The 17209-nt window shown below is 47.7% G+C and overlaps 1 protein-coding gene across 1 annotated transcript; it reads right to left on the bottom strand.

Moving 5' to 3' along the window:
* Window positions 1-419: 419 nt before the first annotated feature.
* On the bottom strand, window positions 420-17202 carry N4BP2L1 (NEDD4 binding protein 2 like 1; the record flags this gene model as incomplete). The annotated part of the gene is made up of 5 exons (XM_082486244.1): window positions 420-648; window positions 2791-2867; window positions 3833-3921; window positions 4740-4864; window positions 17081-17202. 5 exons carry the CDS (start codon window positions 17200-17202, stop codon window positions 420-422), a joined length of 642 nt encoding a protein of 213 aa, XP_082342370.1.
* Between the last annotated feature and the right edge of the window lie 7 nt (window positions 17203-17209).

The raw sequence follows: 17209 nt of genomic DNA, 5'->3' as shown, positions 1-17209 counted from the left end.
GTAAAGTATTAAAATAGCAAATGACAACTGCACGGAGAAGGAATTGGCCACATGGCCTGCAAGAAAGAAAGAAAGAATTCAGGCATGTTTATTGTCCTCTCTTAGCGACAGAGCACAATGCAGGAAAAGAAAACAACCAAAAAGCGTGTGGCATAGCCAGTAAACTTCACCATAAGCTTGAACGGATTTTCATGGAGGAAGAGGGATGAGAGGGAGTACGGTTTGTACTGGGGACAGTGGTCTTAGATCCATTGCGTAGAGCTGTGAGTTCATAATCCAGAGACATTTAACAATTTGTAAGAAAAGTAATCTGGGTGTGTAGTAGAAAAATACAAGAATAAAAAACAGTTTAGGAAAAAAAAGTAAAACTAGACACTTTTATACCCTGATAATTAAAATCCACTGAGGAATTGACCTCTTCAGTTAAATGACATGTTGTTTGTACGTGCCACGTGAGGTCTTCTGTTTGAGAAGGCTGGAGGGCGGTTGAAATGGGCACCCATGCCATAACCTGCATTTGGTCCACGGCAGCTTCTCTCATCTCTGCTTGGTTTTTCAGAGTGAAGTACACTGTGGAAGGTAACATTGTGCTCGTATTGTTCTTTCATCCGTTGTATCGTTTGTCGAGGGACATGATGAATATTTCTTCTGTAGAGTCAACATTAACAGAAAATACAAATATTTAGCTGCCCATGTATTAGAGGGTCTCTTAAGCTTGCTAAGGTTCCTGGTAAGTTCAGGATAATGGTTCATGTCCCCGCTGATCTATTTCTAGCCCTTTTTTGCCAAATGGTTCTTCACGTCCACCTACTTCTTAAAAATATTTTTGTGACTGCTGAAAAATGTAACGCAAGTATCTTTCTGGGCAGCCAGGACATAAGAAGTTAGACAAATGCTTTGAAATGTAGCCCAGGTAAAAAAAAAGAGTTATGTAGAAGACCTGTGCGTTATTTTATATGGGGTTTAGTGCTAGCGGCTTGTTAGCCTCCAGGTAAGCTTTTAGAAATCTGGAGAAAGGCAGACAAGGGCTGTAGACAGCCCAGACACTGGCTCATAATCAACAAGAGGAGAGGGCAAAAACCTGTTGCTTTGTCTGAGTGCAAGCAGGGAAAAATCATATCTCATGGGGCACTCTCTCCAGGGCAGATTTGTAAATGCTGATGAGTCTGAGAGGGAGGGGAACAGGATGCTCAAACACATAGGGCTTTCTGGATAGACCAGAAAAGGCTGCAGTCTCTTGACACATTAGTGGGAATTGTTTTTCCGAAGACCACCAAGGATTTCTGCTTGTCTGTGAGTTTGCAAACTCTGAATATCTTTGGTTTTGCCATTTACCTCTATTAGGCACAATTCATCATCCAGAATCTTTGTCCTGCATCCATATTTTTGAAGCCTTGTGATGTGCAAATCCTGCATCGCCCAACATTTTTTTTTTTCCCTGGTGGCATTAAGGTGACAGTAACGCAGCAGGTTGCCAGCTGCAGCACCCCATTTGTGAAGCGGGCACCAGGTCCTCCCGCAGCCAGTGCCCTACACACGTGTGCAGCCTGCGTCTGGCACCAGCAACTGGCACAAACTGGAGCGCCAGTAAAGACACACCAGAGGGGAAGCAACCTTCAGCTGTCCCTGAATCATTTGCCAAAGAGCTGCTCCCAATGGAATGTATTTGAATTAGCTTTACAGTGCTACTGTAAAAAGCCAACTTGCTTCAAATGATTAATGAAACAAAATACAAGTTACTGAGTAGCTCAGCCTGTAATGAATGATTACTGCTAAAATCTGCCTCTGCAGTGATGCCCTACTAATGGCTCCCAGCTGCTGCTGGTGAAGCACGAGCTGACACTTGCAATTGACTGCTAAGGCTGTTGGTGTCCTCGCCTGCCTTCAGCCCCAAACCATCGCCTGCCATCTGCCATGCCTTGCCTCACCCTGGAGCCACCGGTGGTCTGGGCCACAGCCCTCTGCCATTTGTCCCTGTCACGCGTAAAAAGGAGCAGTGATGATTTTTGACTCGAGTTCCTAGCTGGTACAAAACAAAGCAGTCGGAGTGAAGTACCCACACCCTGTTTTCTTGTGATAACAAATGAGTTAGCACGCGTTAGCTTCTGCATCTAGCAGATGGGAGTGCGCTTGCCACCGTAACATTCTTTAGAGCTGGTTGGTTAAAGGCTAGAAAATTAGTCTGCATGGAGTTTTTTAGTGATATAACCATTAACCCTGCATCCACCAGCCAAGCTAACATACTCAGCACCATATTTGGCTGCCTCTGTAACCTACCACATTATACAGAGTTGATACATTCATTGTATCCCTTTTGCGTGTGCACGGCAGGATCTTTAGAAAGATCCTCTAGGACCTCATTTCTTGACCACACTTACTGCAGCATCCCACCATTGCAAGACGGTATCTGTTATGGTTAGCTTTTTTAAGAACAAATGTCTGAATATTGTTTGTAGTGCTTAGGCATGGTTTGTGCCCAAATAAAGAGAGTGCTGCTCAAAATACAGAATGAAAATCGGGGCTCCTGCCCCAAGAAGCTTGCAGTGTAAATGCACACTTCAGGGGGGTTGCTTTTTCTGCTGCCTGACTCACTTCAGCACGGTCAGGCTCTTTCAGGGCTGAATTCACTGCAGATCAGGTACTGAGTAATAGAATTTTTCTACGCCAATCCTGCCGTTGTCATTTACTAGGCTACTTTTTAGGGTATATGAAGAGGAAAGGTGCTGACCTTTCTCAAAGCACATAAATAAAAGAGCGGGTGTCTGCTATATCAAAGAGAAAAAGATGTACCTTGCCAGTTCTTGAACACTGAACTTCCAGGGTGTATCTGGTTCTTGGAATATAACTTCATATCTATTTTCGCGTGCCTGAAGAAGGACACAAACATTTTAGATGTATGGCTACCGAGCTGAGAAGCAGCCAATCTGCCAGACCCACTGAGATTTTATCTGGCGAAGAGACGTATCGCATGTACCAGGGGCCAGAAAGAGGAAGTCAACCATGACTCCCATCAAGGTGCTGGTCTAAGTCCCAGCTGGTTCATTTCCTTCTACATCAAAGGATTTGGGTCTCCCAGGAAAACCTGCCTCAGTACTTCCCCCAGTCCTTGTCCCCCCCCAGCAATGGCATCCTGGCACTTGAACTCTCTGGAAGTCGCAGATGGTTCAAGAGCCACAGGTTGGCCACGCCAATGTGGAGCTTCTGGAAGGGTGAGGTCAACATCTAACAGTCATGCTATTTCCAGCCACAGAGTCCACAGGCCTCCGTATTTTTTATTAAGGTAAAGTAACGTATTTGTGTGTGTATATATGGTCTGACAAGACCATAACCCAAGAACAGAAGCATAATGTTAGCAGACAGCCCACATTATGAAACTGTAGTAAAAATATTGCCATCTCTGCCAGAACTCCTGACAAGAGATACCAATGTGTCTTTGAAGACTCTATGGTGTGTTTTTCACAAGTCATAAACTAAAACTGGAAGTTGTATCTGGATGTATTTTTCAACAAATAGTTTGGGAACTGCTCAACTGATGTCACTACGGGGGAAGGGGATCACATCCTGATTGCCAAGAAGTAACAGGGCAAATTCAAAGACTATTAATCTTTTCAAGTAATTTTGCCCTCACTGAGTTATATAACTGACTAGATAAAACAACTGCACTGGCACCTCTTCCCCTACTTCATCACAATATCAATCCTTAACTATAATTAGAGAACTAAGGGAAAATGGAAGTAATTATTTTTAGCCATGTTAAGAACCATTTCAGTCAGATCACCTCTTAAATGTCATAGCTGAGCACGTAAAAACAATAAATCAGAGCTTTCCCTACCATCATCACATACGGCTTCATTTCCCAAGCATGGATGTTGGTATTATCAATAATAACCGGGCTTTTCCCATTCTTCATTGCTTTGTGTGCTGTAATGTAACACATTAAGTAAAGCTAAAATGTATTCAATAACAGACTGAGACAGGTCTTGCTAGCCCCAAAAGGTCCTCTCTTTGCCCACTGCCAGCACGCTCAGGTCCCCACCAGACTCGGGTTCATAGCTACCACCCAAACACAAGCAGAGGTCAGCGCCCAGCAGGTGCTCTCCTACGGGAGGTGATGCAGCCCCTGGCTGAGCTCAGTAGCAAGATCTGAAGCTCTCGTAGAACATACTTAGCGATATCACAGCACTAGGTATTCACAACAGCTAAAAATGACTGTTCTTTGCAAAAGAGCCCTGTTACGTGATCTCAAAGTATGTTTGCCATTGCATTTTTCTCTCTGAAGTAGAGACCTGCCTTATTTCATTCTCAAACTTACAATTAGGTTTGCGCGTTTTCCTCCTGGCTGTTACTAACTCCCCCCCTAAAACCCCCTTCCAAGCCAGGAGAGACACCTAAGAAGTTGCAGTGTGAGGGATGGGGTGCACAGGCCCGTACTGTGCAGCGGCGGGGCTGGGCTTTGCATGCCACCGCTGTTACCAAGCTCCAGCACTGCTTACCTAATAGTCACTGGTTTACTTTCTAAAATAACATCTATCAATCACCAACCTTTTTTTCGTTTAAAATTTCTCTCTTGTAAATCAGAAGAAACAAAGTCAGAAGTATAAAATATATTTTTTTTAACCAGTACCCCATGAACTTTGGTGTACGAGAACACATTGAGGTATTTCATTTTGGGGGCTATGTTTAAAGACAGACTGAAAAGCAAAACTATTCTGCAAAGCCTCTGGACCGATGTCAGTCACCTCGCTTTTGGTTCCATTTGTGTGCATCCTCTAGGAGGTCAGGCTCAAACATGTATACACCGTTTTCGATAAAGAAGTCATCAGTACTAAGAACTACAGCACTGGGATAGTCACGTTTCAGTTGTCTGGAAAAAAAAAATGATAGGAGGATTAATACATGCTACGACATGCCTTTAACAGAGATCATTAAATCCGTATGAATGCTCTGCAAATATGCACAGTGCTTCATTTGAAAACTCTCAGCTTGAGGGACCTGAAAGTAATGTAACCACTAGATGGACACATAGGAGGAAAGGAATAGCACGCAAAGGCATGGCCTGGATTTCTTTAATTCAGCAGAGGAACCTTCCATGGACTGCCAACATGAGTAATATATTCACTTTTCTTTCTGAGTTATCTGAGAAGGTGTGACTGTAAATACAAAAAAAAGAACCTCAGACTTGCTAATCCCATGGAAGTTGGGCTCAAAAGACTATTTGATCATGGGAGTTTTGCTACAGAGAGATCTTTTTAAGCTAACCAGGGGGAATGATTTGTCATTTAGTAAAGATGGTCAATATTATCATCAGTTTATCTTGTTCTTTTTTTTTTTTTTTGGCTGCAAAGCACATAGCACTTTTTTATATATATTTGCAAACAAATATCTGAGTGACTAGTCAATATTTCCTATTATTTGGCACAATTTTATGGTTCTTTCTGCTTTTCACTTGTCCCTGTTTTACTTAATCCTCCCCTTGTAGAGCTGAGTAATTTTTATTTATATTCAGCTTCTAAATATGTTTTATAAACAAATCCGAACTGCTTAGATTGGCAGCCCCAAATGCAACCACTCCATGAAACCGGTCCCCTGTGGTCAGTGGCACAGGGCCATCCCCAGCCTCATGATGCTCATTCAGATTGAGGGTGCCCACAGAGGGCGAACGTGTGTCCTGCCGTAAGCTGATCAGCTGCCTCGCGGACACTGAAAATGCTCATTATGTGGTGGCTTAAATACGAAGTGCTCCTCTGCCAGTCCTTCGAAAGCATAAAAAAAAAATCTTCATGCAAAACTGGGTTCCCATTTGTGTGCTTCCATCCGGATTTATTTGTCTCCACAGACAGAATTTTCTGGGGTTTTTTCAATCGAGGGAGCGCTGGGGGAGGAGGGAGTCTCTGCGAGAAGTCAGGGAGAGCCCACGGCATCATCTCACTGTTCTATGTCTCCGAGTAAGGCCAATCGAGAAACCTTGTGGCTCTCAGACGTGAATGCTGCTGTGCTGCTATCTCACACCACATGTGGTCTCCAGTCCCTGGGACTCATTTCAGCTTCCCTGATGAAAGTGCTTCTCTTCCATCCCTGTAAGCTGCAAAACAACTCTTTCTCAATGCCTTTTCTAATTGAGCAACAGCAAGGGAAAAGGTGCCTCTAAGGTTATCAGCGAAAAATCAGACACACAGACAGAAAAGGCTTAATTCTGTCATCTCTAGCTCTGCCCTAACCACCTACTTACCAATTTTACCCTAATCTGCCTGCTAGCAGCAATTCTTCACAAGGATTGCATGTTACATTTAACCGAATAAAGGTCAGCTCCCGACTTTGTTCTGCCTCCACTGTAACTTCTAGCATCCGCTGGTTAATTAATATTATATTGTGGGAGCAACCACCCCGGAGCACAGGGACTCCCTGCTGGCGGACTGGCCGGCACTGGGCTGTAGCCAGTCAGGTAACATTTAGCACCTACCTGCTGTTATCTTCTAGCTCCAAACAGATGTTTTATTTACATAATTACTGCTGGGCAAACAGATCTAACAAAAGCCACGCTGCAAACTGTTAGCAAACAGTCAAATTATTTTTTGCTTTCATTTTTGGGCCCAGGAAAAGATTTCTTATCACGAAAATCATGGGAGCAGCTAATGCTTATCCGGTTCCTCTTGTGCTGATAAACTGATGTGCTCAGCTCTCACTATAATTCAGCACCTCACCTTTCCCATGGCTTCACCCACCTGCATTGCTGCCTCTTCTCTAAAAAATTGGCTGTGCTAAAATATGTGCCGGCCCTCGAGCTACTAACGGGCACATAAAATCGTATACGTTCATAAAAGATCTCCAGATTATTTTTTTTTTCTTGCTCAGTGTTTTTTTTTAAAATGTTCTCAACCACTGCAAATCTTAAAACATATTTTCCTAGCATATACCTTACTAGATGTTTAACACATATATGCACACTCGCACGAGAGCTTTGCTATTAACCCTTAAGCAATCTAAATAGCGTGTGATTATCTGTAAACTCAGTCTGTCTACTATCCTCATAGCACGGGTAATTAAACTAGATAAAAATGGTGCTTCAAAGGAGGAAAAATATGGCACAAAATGTGCTAAGAACTATGAATTACTGTCACATTTGCAATATTCGTCCCAAAAAAACTCCTACTAACAGCAGCATAAGAAAACATTGTGGGAAAAGAAGGTGCTTTACATTCTGCTTATTTTGCTGGGTTTAACTTTTAGCTTTCTAAACCAACCAGCTGACACTACAGTTTACCACCATTTTCCATAATCCCCTGTTGCCCATGAAGCTGACAAAAATCCTGTTTTTCTGCCCCTTATAATTTCAAAGGGCCCCCAAACCTCTGCAGCACGAAATAAGCCTTCTACGATCCACGCCGGACCACAAGTTGGCTTAGAAGAAAGGGTTTACATAATCCTATCAGGCTCCTAATCACCGTACCCAATAAAGATGCCTATATTTTAGCAAAATATGTACCACCTACACAAAATGGGAGGACTTGTGTTAATAATTAATAAATTTTGAGCAGCACTGTAAAAAGAAAATTACCCGTTGCGTTAGTTCAGTGAGTGTAAAGCGTACTGAGGACAAAAAGAAAAATGGAATCTCTTTGCAAGATCAAAGGGTACATAGGAGCTGGTTTTGCACTTTTTAAAGAAGCCACTGAACTTGAAGGGCGCCATTGTGATAAGCAGTATCTGTCAAAGGTTGGGTATTAATTTGCCTACTTGGGACAGTTAATTGCACAGTGTTACAGCTCTTTGTCCTGCAGTAGATACAAAATACAGTATGCTCTATATCTTGCTAAAGAAAAGTTTGCTGCCATTTCATAAGATACAAAGGATAAGACAATACGAAGAGACAGGGGGATGTTTCCTCCGCTTGCAATAAATCTCCCCAAACCCTTTCTCCCCCTCCCGCCAGGCAAAACATATTTCCCCGCCAGGTACCATATCTCAGAGAGCTGAGACAGTCTGGGGAAAAAAATAAAAGCTTTCAGATGCTTCGGCTCATCAGCTCTGACACAACAGCAGCAAAATTCACGGATCTACCAGCAGCGCCTGGGAACTGATAAAGCCCCGGGAAACATGAAGCGGTGCAGAGGCACAAGCGCCGCTGCCTGCCCACACCGACCCCACCGGCAGCCCGGGCAGCAGGGATGCTTCCCAACGACGTGGTGTCGTGGCGATTGTTGGTGCACCCTCAGCTGCTGTCTCACCCCGGTCAAACTGATGATGGCTGCTGTGATTAAAAAAGGAGAATCTTTCTGTTGAAAATGCAGCTGTGTTTCTGTTTGAGGGCAGCAGCGTTGTAACGACTGCCACGGTGAACAGAGAGGTGGGCTTAGGGTCTTCTGCGCTATTCATCTGAAGATCTGTTCCCATGATTTATGCCATTTATAATTTTTTGTTCTAAATAGCATCATCAGTGCTTTCAAACAATCATTTCAGACTATAACTGTATATATAGACAAGAAAATAATTATTCAGGGTTTCAACTAGCTGCATGCATTAGAGTACATGGGAGAAGTCTCCATGATGGCTAGTAATATGACTGGAGATAAAAAAAAAATCTGTATTTCATAGGCTGTCATGTTTTTCCATCAGAAAATTTGAAAATTAATTCACTTCTGATTTGAGCCTGGTAAGCAGATCGGAAGGAACAATTTCAGTGCTCAGAAGGCAACAGAACGGCACGCTGGGCAGCTCTCAGAGTCGGTAAATTCCCAAACTACCTCCAATGTAACGTAGATCAGAACACCTATCTACTGACACCCCACGCAACCACTTCCTCTGGTCGTTTTTCCTAACAAAGCGTTCCCGTGGCGTTTAAAAGCCTTTAGTTCGAGCAGCAAATCAGCACTATGAGATGCGGAGCACGTGCCCAGCGCTATCAGCTGCCTGCTGCGTTTCAACAGCTTCTGGTGCCCAGAGGACTTTGCCCTGGTGGGATCCTGCCCGGGATCGCTGCGCTGTTGGCAGAGCTCCTACGTGCCTTTGGGTCTGACCCGCGGGGTCAGAGCAGCGGCTGCGTTTTGTAAAGCAACAGGCTGCGTGTCATAACTGATAAACACTTTCAGGAGAATCACCTGAAGCTGTACAAAGGAATATATAAACACACAAAGGTAAATGTTTACAGTACGTTGGCACCTGGAAGCAGGAGCTGCAGAGCTGAAGTCCATGAACCCTGTCAGAGCCGCAATTCTGCAGTGGGTGGAGGTGCTGGGACCAACTGGGGAAGGCACAGACTACGCCAAGCAGTGATGCTTCCCCGCCAATGCATTTTTTCCTTCCCGTTCTGGCAGATCGCTCCCTCGGTGCTTCATAAGGGCACACAAGAGCAAACCCATTTCAAGTGATAAATTAACAGCAGTGGCTGAAAAGTTGCGTGTTCCATCATGCCCAGCCCAGTGCTTGGGCAAACCTGCTGGAGAGAGGGTTACGTGAGCTGTGCATCACTGCAGTATGTTGTCGAAGAGTTGGAAATACAGCTACTGTGCAATGAAGAGTGTGTTATGGTATGAGCTTGTATGTGGCTCATTTGATTTTCTGGAGGCTACACCTGCTGCCACACCTCAGGTAGCTGTTTTCTTTAGCAATTACCCGGCTCTGAGCATGAAATCCGTACTGTGAAGTCAGAGGGAATGCGTTCAGGAAGGGGGATGTTACACTCGCCTGATGGAGGCTATTGGAGACACAGTTCCCAGCTACTCCTCTTCTACACGGTTCTGCTGGTGGTGATGTACGGTGACCAGTTAGAGGGAGATGGTTAGGGTCACCTAAAACATGTGGTTCACGGAAGCATATTCTCAACAGTGAAGGCATTGGAAAGGTTCGGAGCTTGGGAGTGAGCAGACCAGCTCCTTATTCTGCCTTGACTATTCAATATATCATAAGTGGATCCTTCACTGTCTCTACCAGAAATGAAAAATCAGAGCTGAACCAATCCATACCAACGTCAGCTGCGCTGAGCTGGGCAAGTAACTGGGACGGGGAAATCATTTTAATGAAGATGCACTAACTAAATCTTGCAAAGCTGTGTCCAAACTGTGCGGGGTGTCACTGAAAGGTCAGGGAAATGAGTCATAGATCCGAGATTGTTCTGAGGATTGTGTGATGAACTGAAAAGGGGCCTTTCTGCTGCAGTTATCAGCGAGTTGCCATGTCACCAGTGATAACAGTCATGGTGCATGACACTTCCAAGCACTGTAAAGATGGCCAAGTTGTAACAGAAATACTGGCTGATACAAAGGATGAATGAATGGAGGTGTGTGTGAAAGCACCAAAAGAAACAACAGAGCAAAGGCTAAAACAATAGTACACCCCAACAAACAAGAACATCGTTAACAGCAATAAAACTGGGAAAGGGGCTGTTTACGCATCCCTCAGAGGCCAGCACACAGCTAAGGCCCAGCATGGGTCACTTGCCACTGGAAGACCAGTGCTGTGAGAGCAAGAGGACTGCCAGGGGGTCACACCAGCCTGCTCACGCCTCCCTTCTTCCCCTCCTTCCAAAAGGGGGAAAGGCTGTAGCTGGAAAGACACCCAAAACGGGAAAATGAAAATATTGGGGAAAAAGAAATCTGCCAAAGATTCATGGAGCGCTAAGTAAGCAAAATTTGGAGGCAAAAAGATGGCAGCATAGAAACTGCTGGCTGTGAGATGCCACAGCAGACCTGACAAAACCCCACCCTGTCACCACCGAGAAGAATGCAGAAGAGAAAGTGAGGACGGGACAGCTGAAGGTCCTTGTCCTCTCCGATTTTCGACAGACCACTTGTGCATATGCATCTCAGGGCTTGCAAGTATTTGGGTAAGACAGTGTGAGTGAATAAAATCTGAGAGAACAAATTTGAATGGGTAAAATGACTTACTGAAGATTTTGCAAATAAATATCACTTCCCTTCTCCAGTAGGATCTCGCACTGAGCTTTGCTGCAGCAATTTTCTGCAAACATCGCTTTGCTTAGCACATTGCATTTACCAACACCAAAAGGTACACAATGTGGGAACAGCAAATCTCAGAATTTTCTTGGCACAGTCCTTTCAGAATCTGGACGAAGTTAATGGAGAGGTCCTAAATGCAGTTTTTACAGCTGCCCTTTGATCCGTGTACTGCTAAATGGCCAAATGTAATGATACAATTAACAGGGGCTAGAAATAGAATAAGTTCTTCAAACGTTCATCTCACAGGGGACTAAAACAATATTTACAACTGATTTTGTAAATCTGTCATTAATAATTAACCATGTGTTTTGACCAGAAAAAATAGGTGAGTCAGTTATTTGCACCAGCTGAGAACATGGCCCCAAATAATGACATTCTTATTGTACCATGAGAAGACCCAAACCCTGCTGAAGCAGAAGGGGCCTGCACTTACACAACCTTTAGGGAGAGACACATATTTTGGGTGTCAGTAAAAACACTGCATTTGGCCATTCATTAAAGGACTTGGTCTTGCAGAAGACCTGTGAGGCTGAAGGCACAGTGTGATGCAGAGGACTGTACCGAAAGGAGGAAACTGTCGATTAACCCCATGTCTCACACAGCTTCATGGTGCCACCTCTCCCAGCAGAGCCCTTCCTGTAGCAGCCCGTGATCCCAGTGCGGCTTCCTCACCTGAGCTGAGTAAGAAGACAGAGAATGTCTGTCTTTTATAGAATCATAGAATGGTTAAGAGTTGGAAGAGACCTTAAAGATCACCTAGTTCCACCCCCCAACATAGGCAGGGACACGTCCTCTTGCAGGGACACCCTGCTTTGATGGCAAGCGGGTGGCCCCGGGAGCCGTGAGGCACCAGACCCTGAGACCTTCTGATCACAGTATCACAGTATGCTAGGGATTGGAAGGGACCTCAAAAGATCATCTAGTCCAATCCCCCTGTCGGAGCAGGAACACCTAGATGAGGTTGCACAGGAAGGCGTCCAGGTGAGTTTTGAATGTCTCCAGAGAAGGAGACTCCACAACCTCCCTGGGCAGCCTGTTCCAGTGCTCTGTCACCCTCACTGAGAAGAAGTTTCTTCTCAAATTTAAGTGGAACCTCTTGTGTTCCAGCTTGAATCCATTACCCCTTGTCCTATCATTGGTTGCTACTGAGAAGAGCCTGGCTCCATCCTCATGACATTCCCCCTTTATATATTTATAAACGCTAATAAGATCACCCCTCAGTCTCCTCTTCTCCAAACTAAAGAGACCCAGCTCCCTCAGTCTTTCCTCATAAGGGAGATGCTCCATTCCCTTAATCATCTTAGTTGCCCTACGCTGGACTCTCTCCAGCAGCTCTCTGTCCCTCTTGAACTGAGGGGCCTAGAACTGGACACAATATTCCAGATGCGGTCTCACCAGGGCAGAGTAGAGGGGAAGGAGGAACTCTCTCGATCTACTAACCACCCCCCTTCTAATACAGCCCAGGATGCCATTGGCCTTCTTGGCCACAAGGGCACAGTGCTGGCTCATGGTCATCCTGCTGTCCACCAGGACCCCCAGGTCCCTTTCCTCTACACTGCTCTCTAACAGGTAGCTCCCCATCCTATACTGGAACCTGGGGTTGTTTCTGCCCAGATGTAGGACCCTACACTTTCCCTTGTTGTATTTCATTAAGTTATTCCCTGCCCAAATCTCCAGCCTGTCCAAGTCTCTCTGGATGGCAGCACAGCCCTCTGGCGTGTCAGCCACTCCTCCTAGCTTAGTGTCATCAGCAAACTTGCTGATAGTACACTCAATTCCCTCATCTAAATCATTGATGAATATATTGAATAATATGGGCCCCAGTACCAACCCTTGAGGCACTCCACTGGTTATCAGCCTCCAACTGGACTCTGTCCCATTGACTATGACTCTCTGGCTTCTCTCCTTCAGCCAGTTCGCAGTCCACCTAATTATCCGATCATCCAGTCCACACTTCCTCAGTTTAGCCATGAGGATGCTGTGGAAGACCGTGCCAAATGCTTTACTGAAGTCAAGGTAGACCACATCTACCGCTCTGCCATCATCCATCCACCTCGTTATTTCCTCATAAAAGGCTATGAGGTTGGTCAAGCATGACTTCCCCTTGGAAAAGCCATGCTGACTGCCCCTAATAACCTTCTTATCCTTGATATGCCTTGAGAGGGCACCAAGGATAAGCTGTTCCATCAGTTTCCCAGGGATGGAGGTGAGGCTGACCGGTCTATAGTTACCCGGGTCCTCCTTCTTGCCCTTTTTGAAGACTGGAGTGACATTTGCTTTCCTCCAGGCCTCAGGCACCTCGCCCGTTTCCCAAGACTTGGTAAAGATGGTGGAGCGTGGTCCAGCAATGACTTCAGACAGCTCCTTCAGCACCCGCGGGTGCATCCCATCTGGACCCATGGATTTATGGATGTCCAGGTTGCTTAACTGGTCTCTGACCCAGTCCTCATCAACTAAGGCAAACTCATCCATTGACTTGACTTCATCTTCATCTGGGGTCTCAGCGGAACAGGACTCCTCAGGACAGCCCCCGACAGAGTAGACAGAGACAAAGAAGGCATTCAGTAGTTCTGCCTTCTCTGTATCTTCTGTCACCAGGGCACCCACCCCATTCAGTAGTGGGCCTACATTGCCTCTGGTGTTAGTTTTATCTGCCATGTATTTGAAAAAGCTCTTCCTGTTGTCCTTGACCCCTCTTGCCAGGTTTAACTCTAAGGAGGCCTTAGCTTTCCTAGTTGCCTCTCTACATCCCCTGACAGCAGCCCTGTACTCTTCCCAAGCGGTCAGCCCCTCCTTCCATGATCTATAAATTCTCTTCTTCCACTTGAGCTTGCCAAGCAGTTTCCTGTTTAGCCACACAGGTCTCCTGGCTCCCTTCCTTGACTTCCTACGTGTTGGGATGCTCTGATCTTGAGCTTGGTAGAAGCAGTCCCTGAATGCTGACCAGCTATCCTGGGCACCTTTACCTTCAAACAGCTTTGTCCACGGGATTTCCCCTAGTAATTGTTTGAAAAGGCCAAAGTTTGCCCTGCTGAAGTCCCGGGTTGCAATTCTGCTTGCTATTCTGCTTCCACCAGCCGAGATCATGAACTCCACCATCTCATGGTCGCTGCAGCCAAGGCAGCCTTCAACCTTTACTCCTTGCACCGGACCCTCCTTGTTAGTGAGGACGAGATCCAGCAGTGCACCTCTCCTAGTCGGCTCCTCCACCATTTGCATCAGAAAGTTGTCATCAATGCATTGGAGGAACCTCCTAGACTGAGGCTGGCTGGCTGAGTAGTCCTTCCAGCAAACATCCGGAAAGTTAAAATCCCCCACGACAACCAGGGCCTGTGACTGTGAGGCCACTCTCAGCTGCCCATAGAAGGCCTCATCAACTTCCTCCCCTTGATCTGGTGGCCTGTAATAGACACCCACAACAGTGTCACCCCTGCCAGCCTGTCCCTTAATCCTCACCCACAGACTCTCAACTTGCTCTTCAACTGCACGTCGCCAGTACTCGGTACATTGTAGTTGCTCTCTCACGTAAAGGGCAACTCCACCACCTCGCCTGGCTGGCCTGTCTTTCCTGAAAAGGACATAGCCACCCATGACCACATTCCAGTCATGTGAGCTGTCCCACCATGTCTCTGTAATTGCCACCAGATCATAATCTCCTGACCGATCAAAAGTTTCTAACTCTTCCTGCTTATTCCCCATGCTGCGTGCATTGGTGTACAGGCATTTCAGGGAGTGAGCTGAGCACACCGATTCCACCCTATGGGTATAGGAGGCCTCCCGGCCTTTATCAATTCTGGAGTGCTGCCCCACCAATGCAAGCTCAGTAACAACCCCATCCCCCTTCGAATCTAGTTTAAAGCTCTCCAAATGAGCCCTGCTAGCTCCTGCCCCAGCATCCTTTTGCCCCTGTGAGATAAACCTTTCCCACGTGTCACTGTCCAGACCAGTGTCTTATAAAACCAGCCGTTATCAAAGAAACCAAAGCCCTGCCTGTAGCACCAGTCCTGAAGCCAATCATTTACTGACTTAATTTTTCCATTCCATCCCACATCATCATGTGAAGATGGAAGGAGAGAAGAGAAAATAACTTGAGCCCCAGAGTCCTTCACCATCCGCCCCAAGGCCTTGAAATCTTGCTTCATTCCCCTCAGGCTGCGGGATGCGGCTTCCTGCCCATCCATCTGGAATATCAGCAGCGGATAGTAGTCCGTCGGGTGCACCAGGGTGGGAAGTACCCTGGTGATGTCCCTGATCCAGGGTCCGGGTAGATTACACACTTCCCTGTGGTGAGGGTCAGCTCTGCATATCGGGCCCTCCGTCCCTCTCAGAAGGGAATTGCCTACTACAATTACCCTTCGTTCTTTTTTATCAAAGGCAGTCTTGAGGCGTGGTGTCAACCGCCTCTTCCTATATGACCTTGCAGGTGGGGCTTGCACCACATCCTCGCCTACGTCTTCTTCAAGATCCAGGGCCTCAAACCTATTACGGAGGGGCACCTGGGGAAGCTGAGCAGGTAGAGAGGGGGGTTGCCCATGACACCTAGCTGGAACTTGCCTCCACCCCTCATCATCTTTTTGGGTCCCTACCTCTGCCCGACAGGGACAGGGCAGGGTGTCCATCACCCTCTGGGGGGGTATCCCCTTGGGGCCTTTCTGTTTGGCACGTCAGGGAGTTGCTCCACCAGTCGATCTCCCTTTCACACTCCCTGATGGTCCTCAGTGTCTCTACCTCCTCCTTAAGCTTCACAACCATGCTGAGCAGATCTCGCACCTGCTCACACCTCACGCAGGTGGAATGCTGGTCTCCCTCACCAGGCAGCAGCAGGCTCTGACACTCCCTGCAGCCGGAGACCTGAACAGCCACGGTTCGGGGCAGTTGCTCCGTCTGTGTCGACACAGTCTTTCTGAAACAAGCTCTCTTTCTGGTGGAGACCATGGTCGACGGCAGTCTGGGACACTGACAAGAAGTGGGAGGGTCTAACAAGTGAGGAGTGCTAACCTCTGCACCTGACTAGACAAGCTACCACAGCTGCTGCTGAAGCACAGTGTGGCTGGTACTCACCCCCTCACAAGATGGTTGCCCTCCTCAGAGCTCGGTGAGCAGCGCTCTCACCGCGGTGACGCCCACCAGCTGCCCGCGTGCTGAGTGCTCCCGGGCAGCCCGTTGAGAACTGCCGCGTGTGACGCTGGCTCCGCCCCTGCCGCGTCAGCAGCCCGCCCCCGAGCTGCCGGCTCCGGCACAAGCACGCGCCAGCCGCTTTTCCCGGCTACAAGAGCCCTCAGAAGAGCCCTTTGCCAATCCCGATCCGCCGCGATCCCCTTCCCCAGTGAGGCCTTACCTTCACTGGAGCTGATCTCCTCGGCGACTGATATCGGACTATGGCTACGTTGCATCACGCTGACTGCGGTGCCATCTCCCTGCACCCTCCTCTGGGGGTCTCCACCTATTTTATCAGTCTTGGAGCTGTTGGACAGGGGGAACAATCTCCTCTGCCCATCTTATACACCCCTATAGCTCTGCCTGGAGCGCAGGACAGCATGAAAACGGATGTCAGTTGTCAATTTCCCAGTCAGAGAGTAAGTGCTTTACCATGTTTGTGATTAACCACCAAAAAAAGCACCAGTCTGGTAGTTTTTTAGAGAGGAAACAACAACCACCACCACCACCCCCCTTGGCTGGGGTGATTAGTCCATCTCGCTAAAAACATCCCTTTTGGTACGGCTCACTCAGCACAGCAGTATACCTACTATACTATGGGCAGCGTATATAGGCAGCACCGCGTGTGTCCGTGCAGCAGTCACAGGTGGCTGCAGCAACGGGGCTTTGAGCCGTTCGGGAAGACGGCGGAGGTTTCCAGCGGGCTGCGCTCCCCCGACCTTCCTGCGCGGCTCCCGCTGCCCTCCCCGGTCGTAAAACCCCCTCCCCGCGGGTGCCGCCGCCGCCTCCTAAAAGCGCTTTGCGGCGTGTGTCTCCCGTTCCGGGCTCGGAGACGGCAACCAGAGGGCTTCCCCGGCACCTCCACTCCCGCACCGCACCGGCTCCTGCTCCCGGGGCCGCGGTCGGGGGGAGCCGGAGGAGGAGAGACCCGCTGCCGCCGCCTCTGAGGGCTGCGGCGCCGCCGTCCTTACCTGGCCAGGGTGCTCTTCCCGGCGCCGGGCAGCCCCCGCAGCAGCACCAGCCTCCCGCCGAAGCGGCGCCGCGGGGGGTGCAGGCTGAGCCCCCCCAGGGCGCGGAGCAGCCGCTCGTCCATCCCCCGG

The sequence above is a fragment of the Vanellus vanellus genome (genome assembly GCF_965231255.1).
Source record: "Vanellus vanellus genome assembly, chromosome: 1".
NCBI lineage: Eukaryota > Metazoa > Chordata > Aves > Charadriiformes > Charadriidae > Vanellus > Vanellus vanellus.
This window is presented reverse-complemented; position numbering and strand designations above follow the sequence as displayed.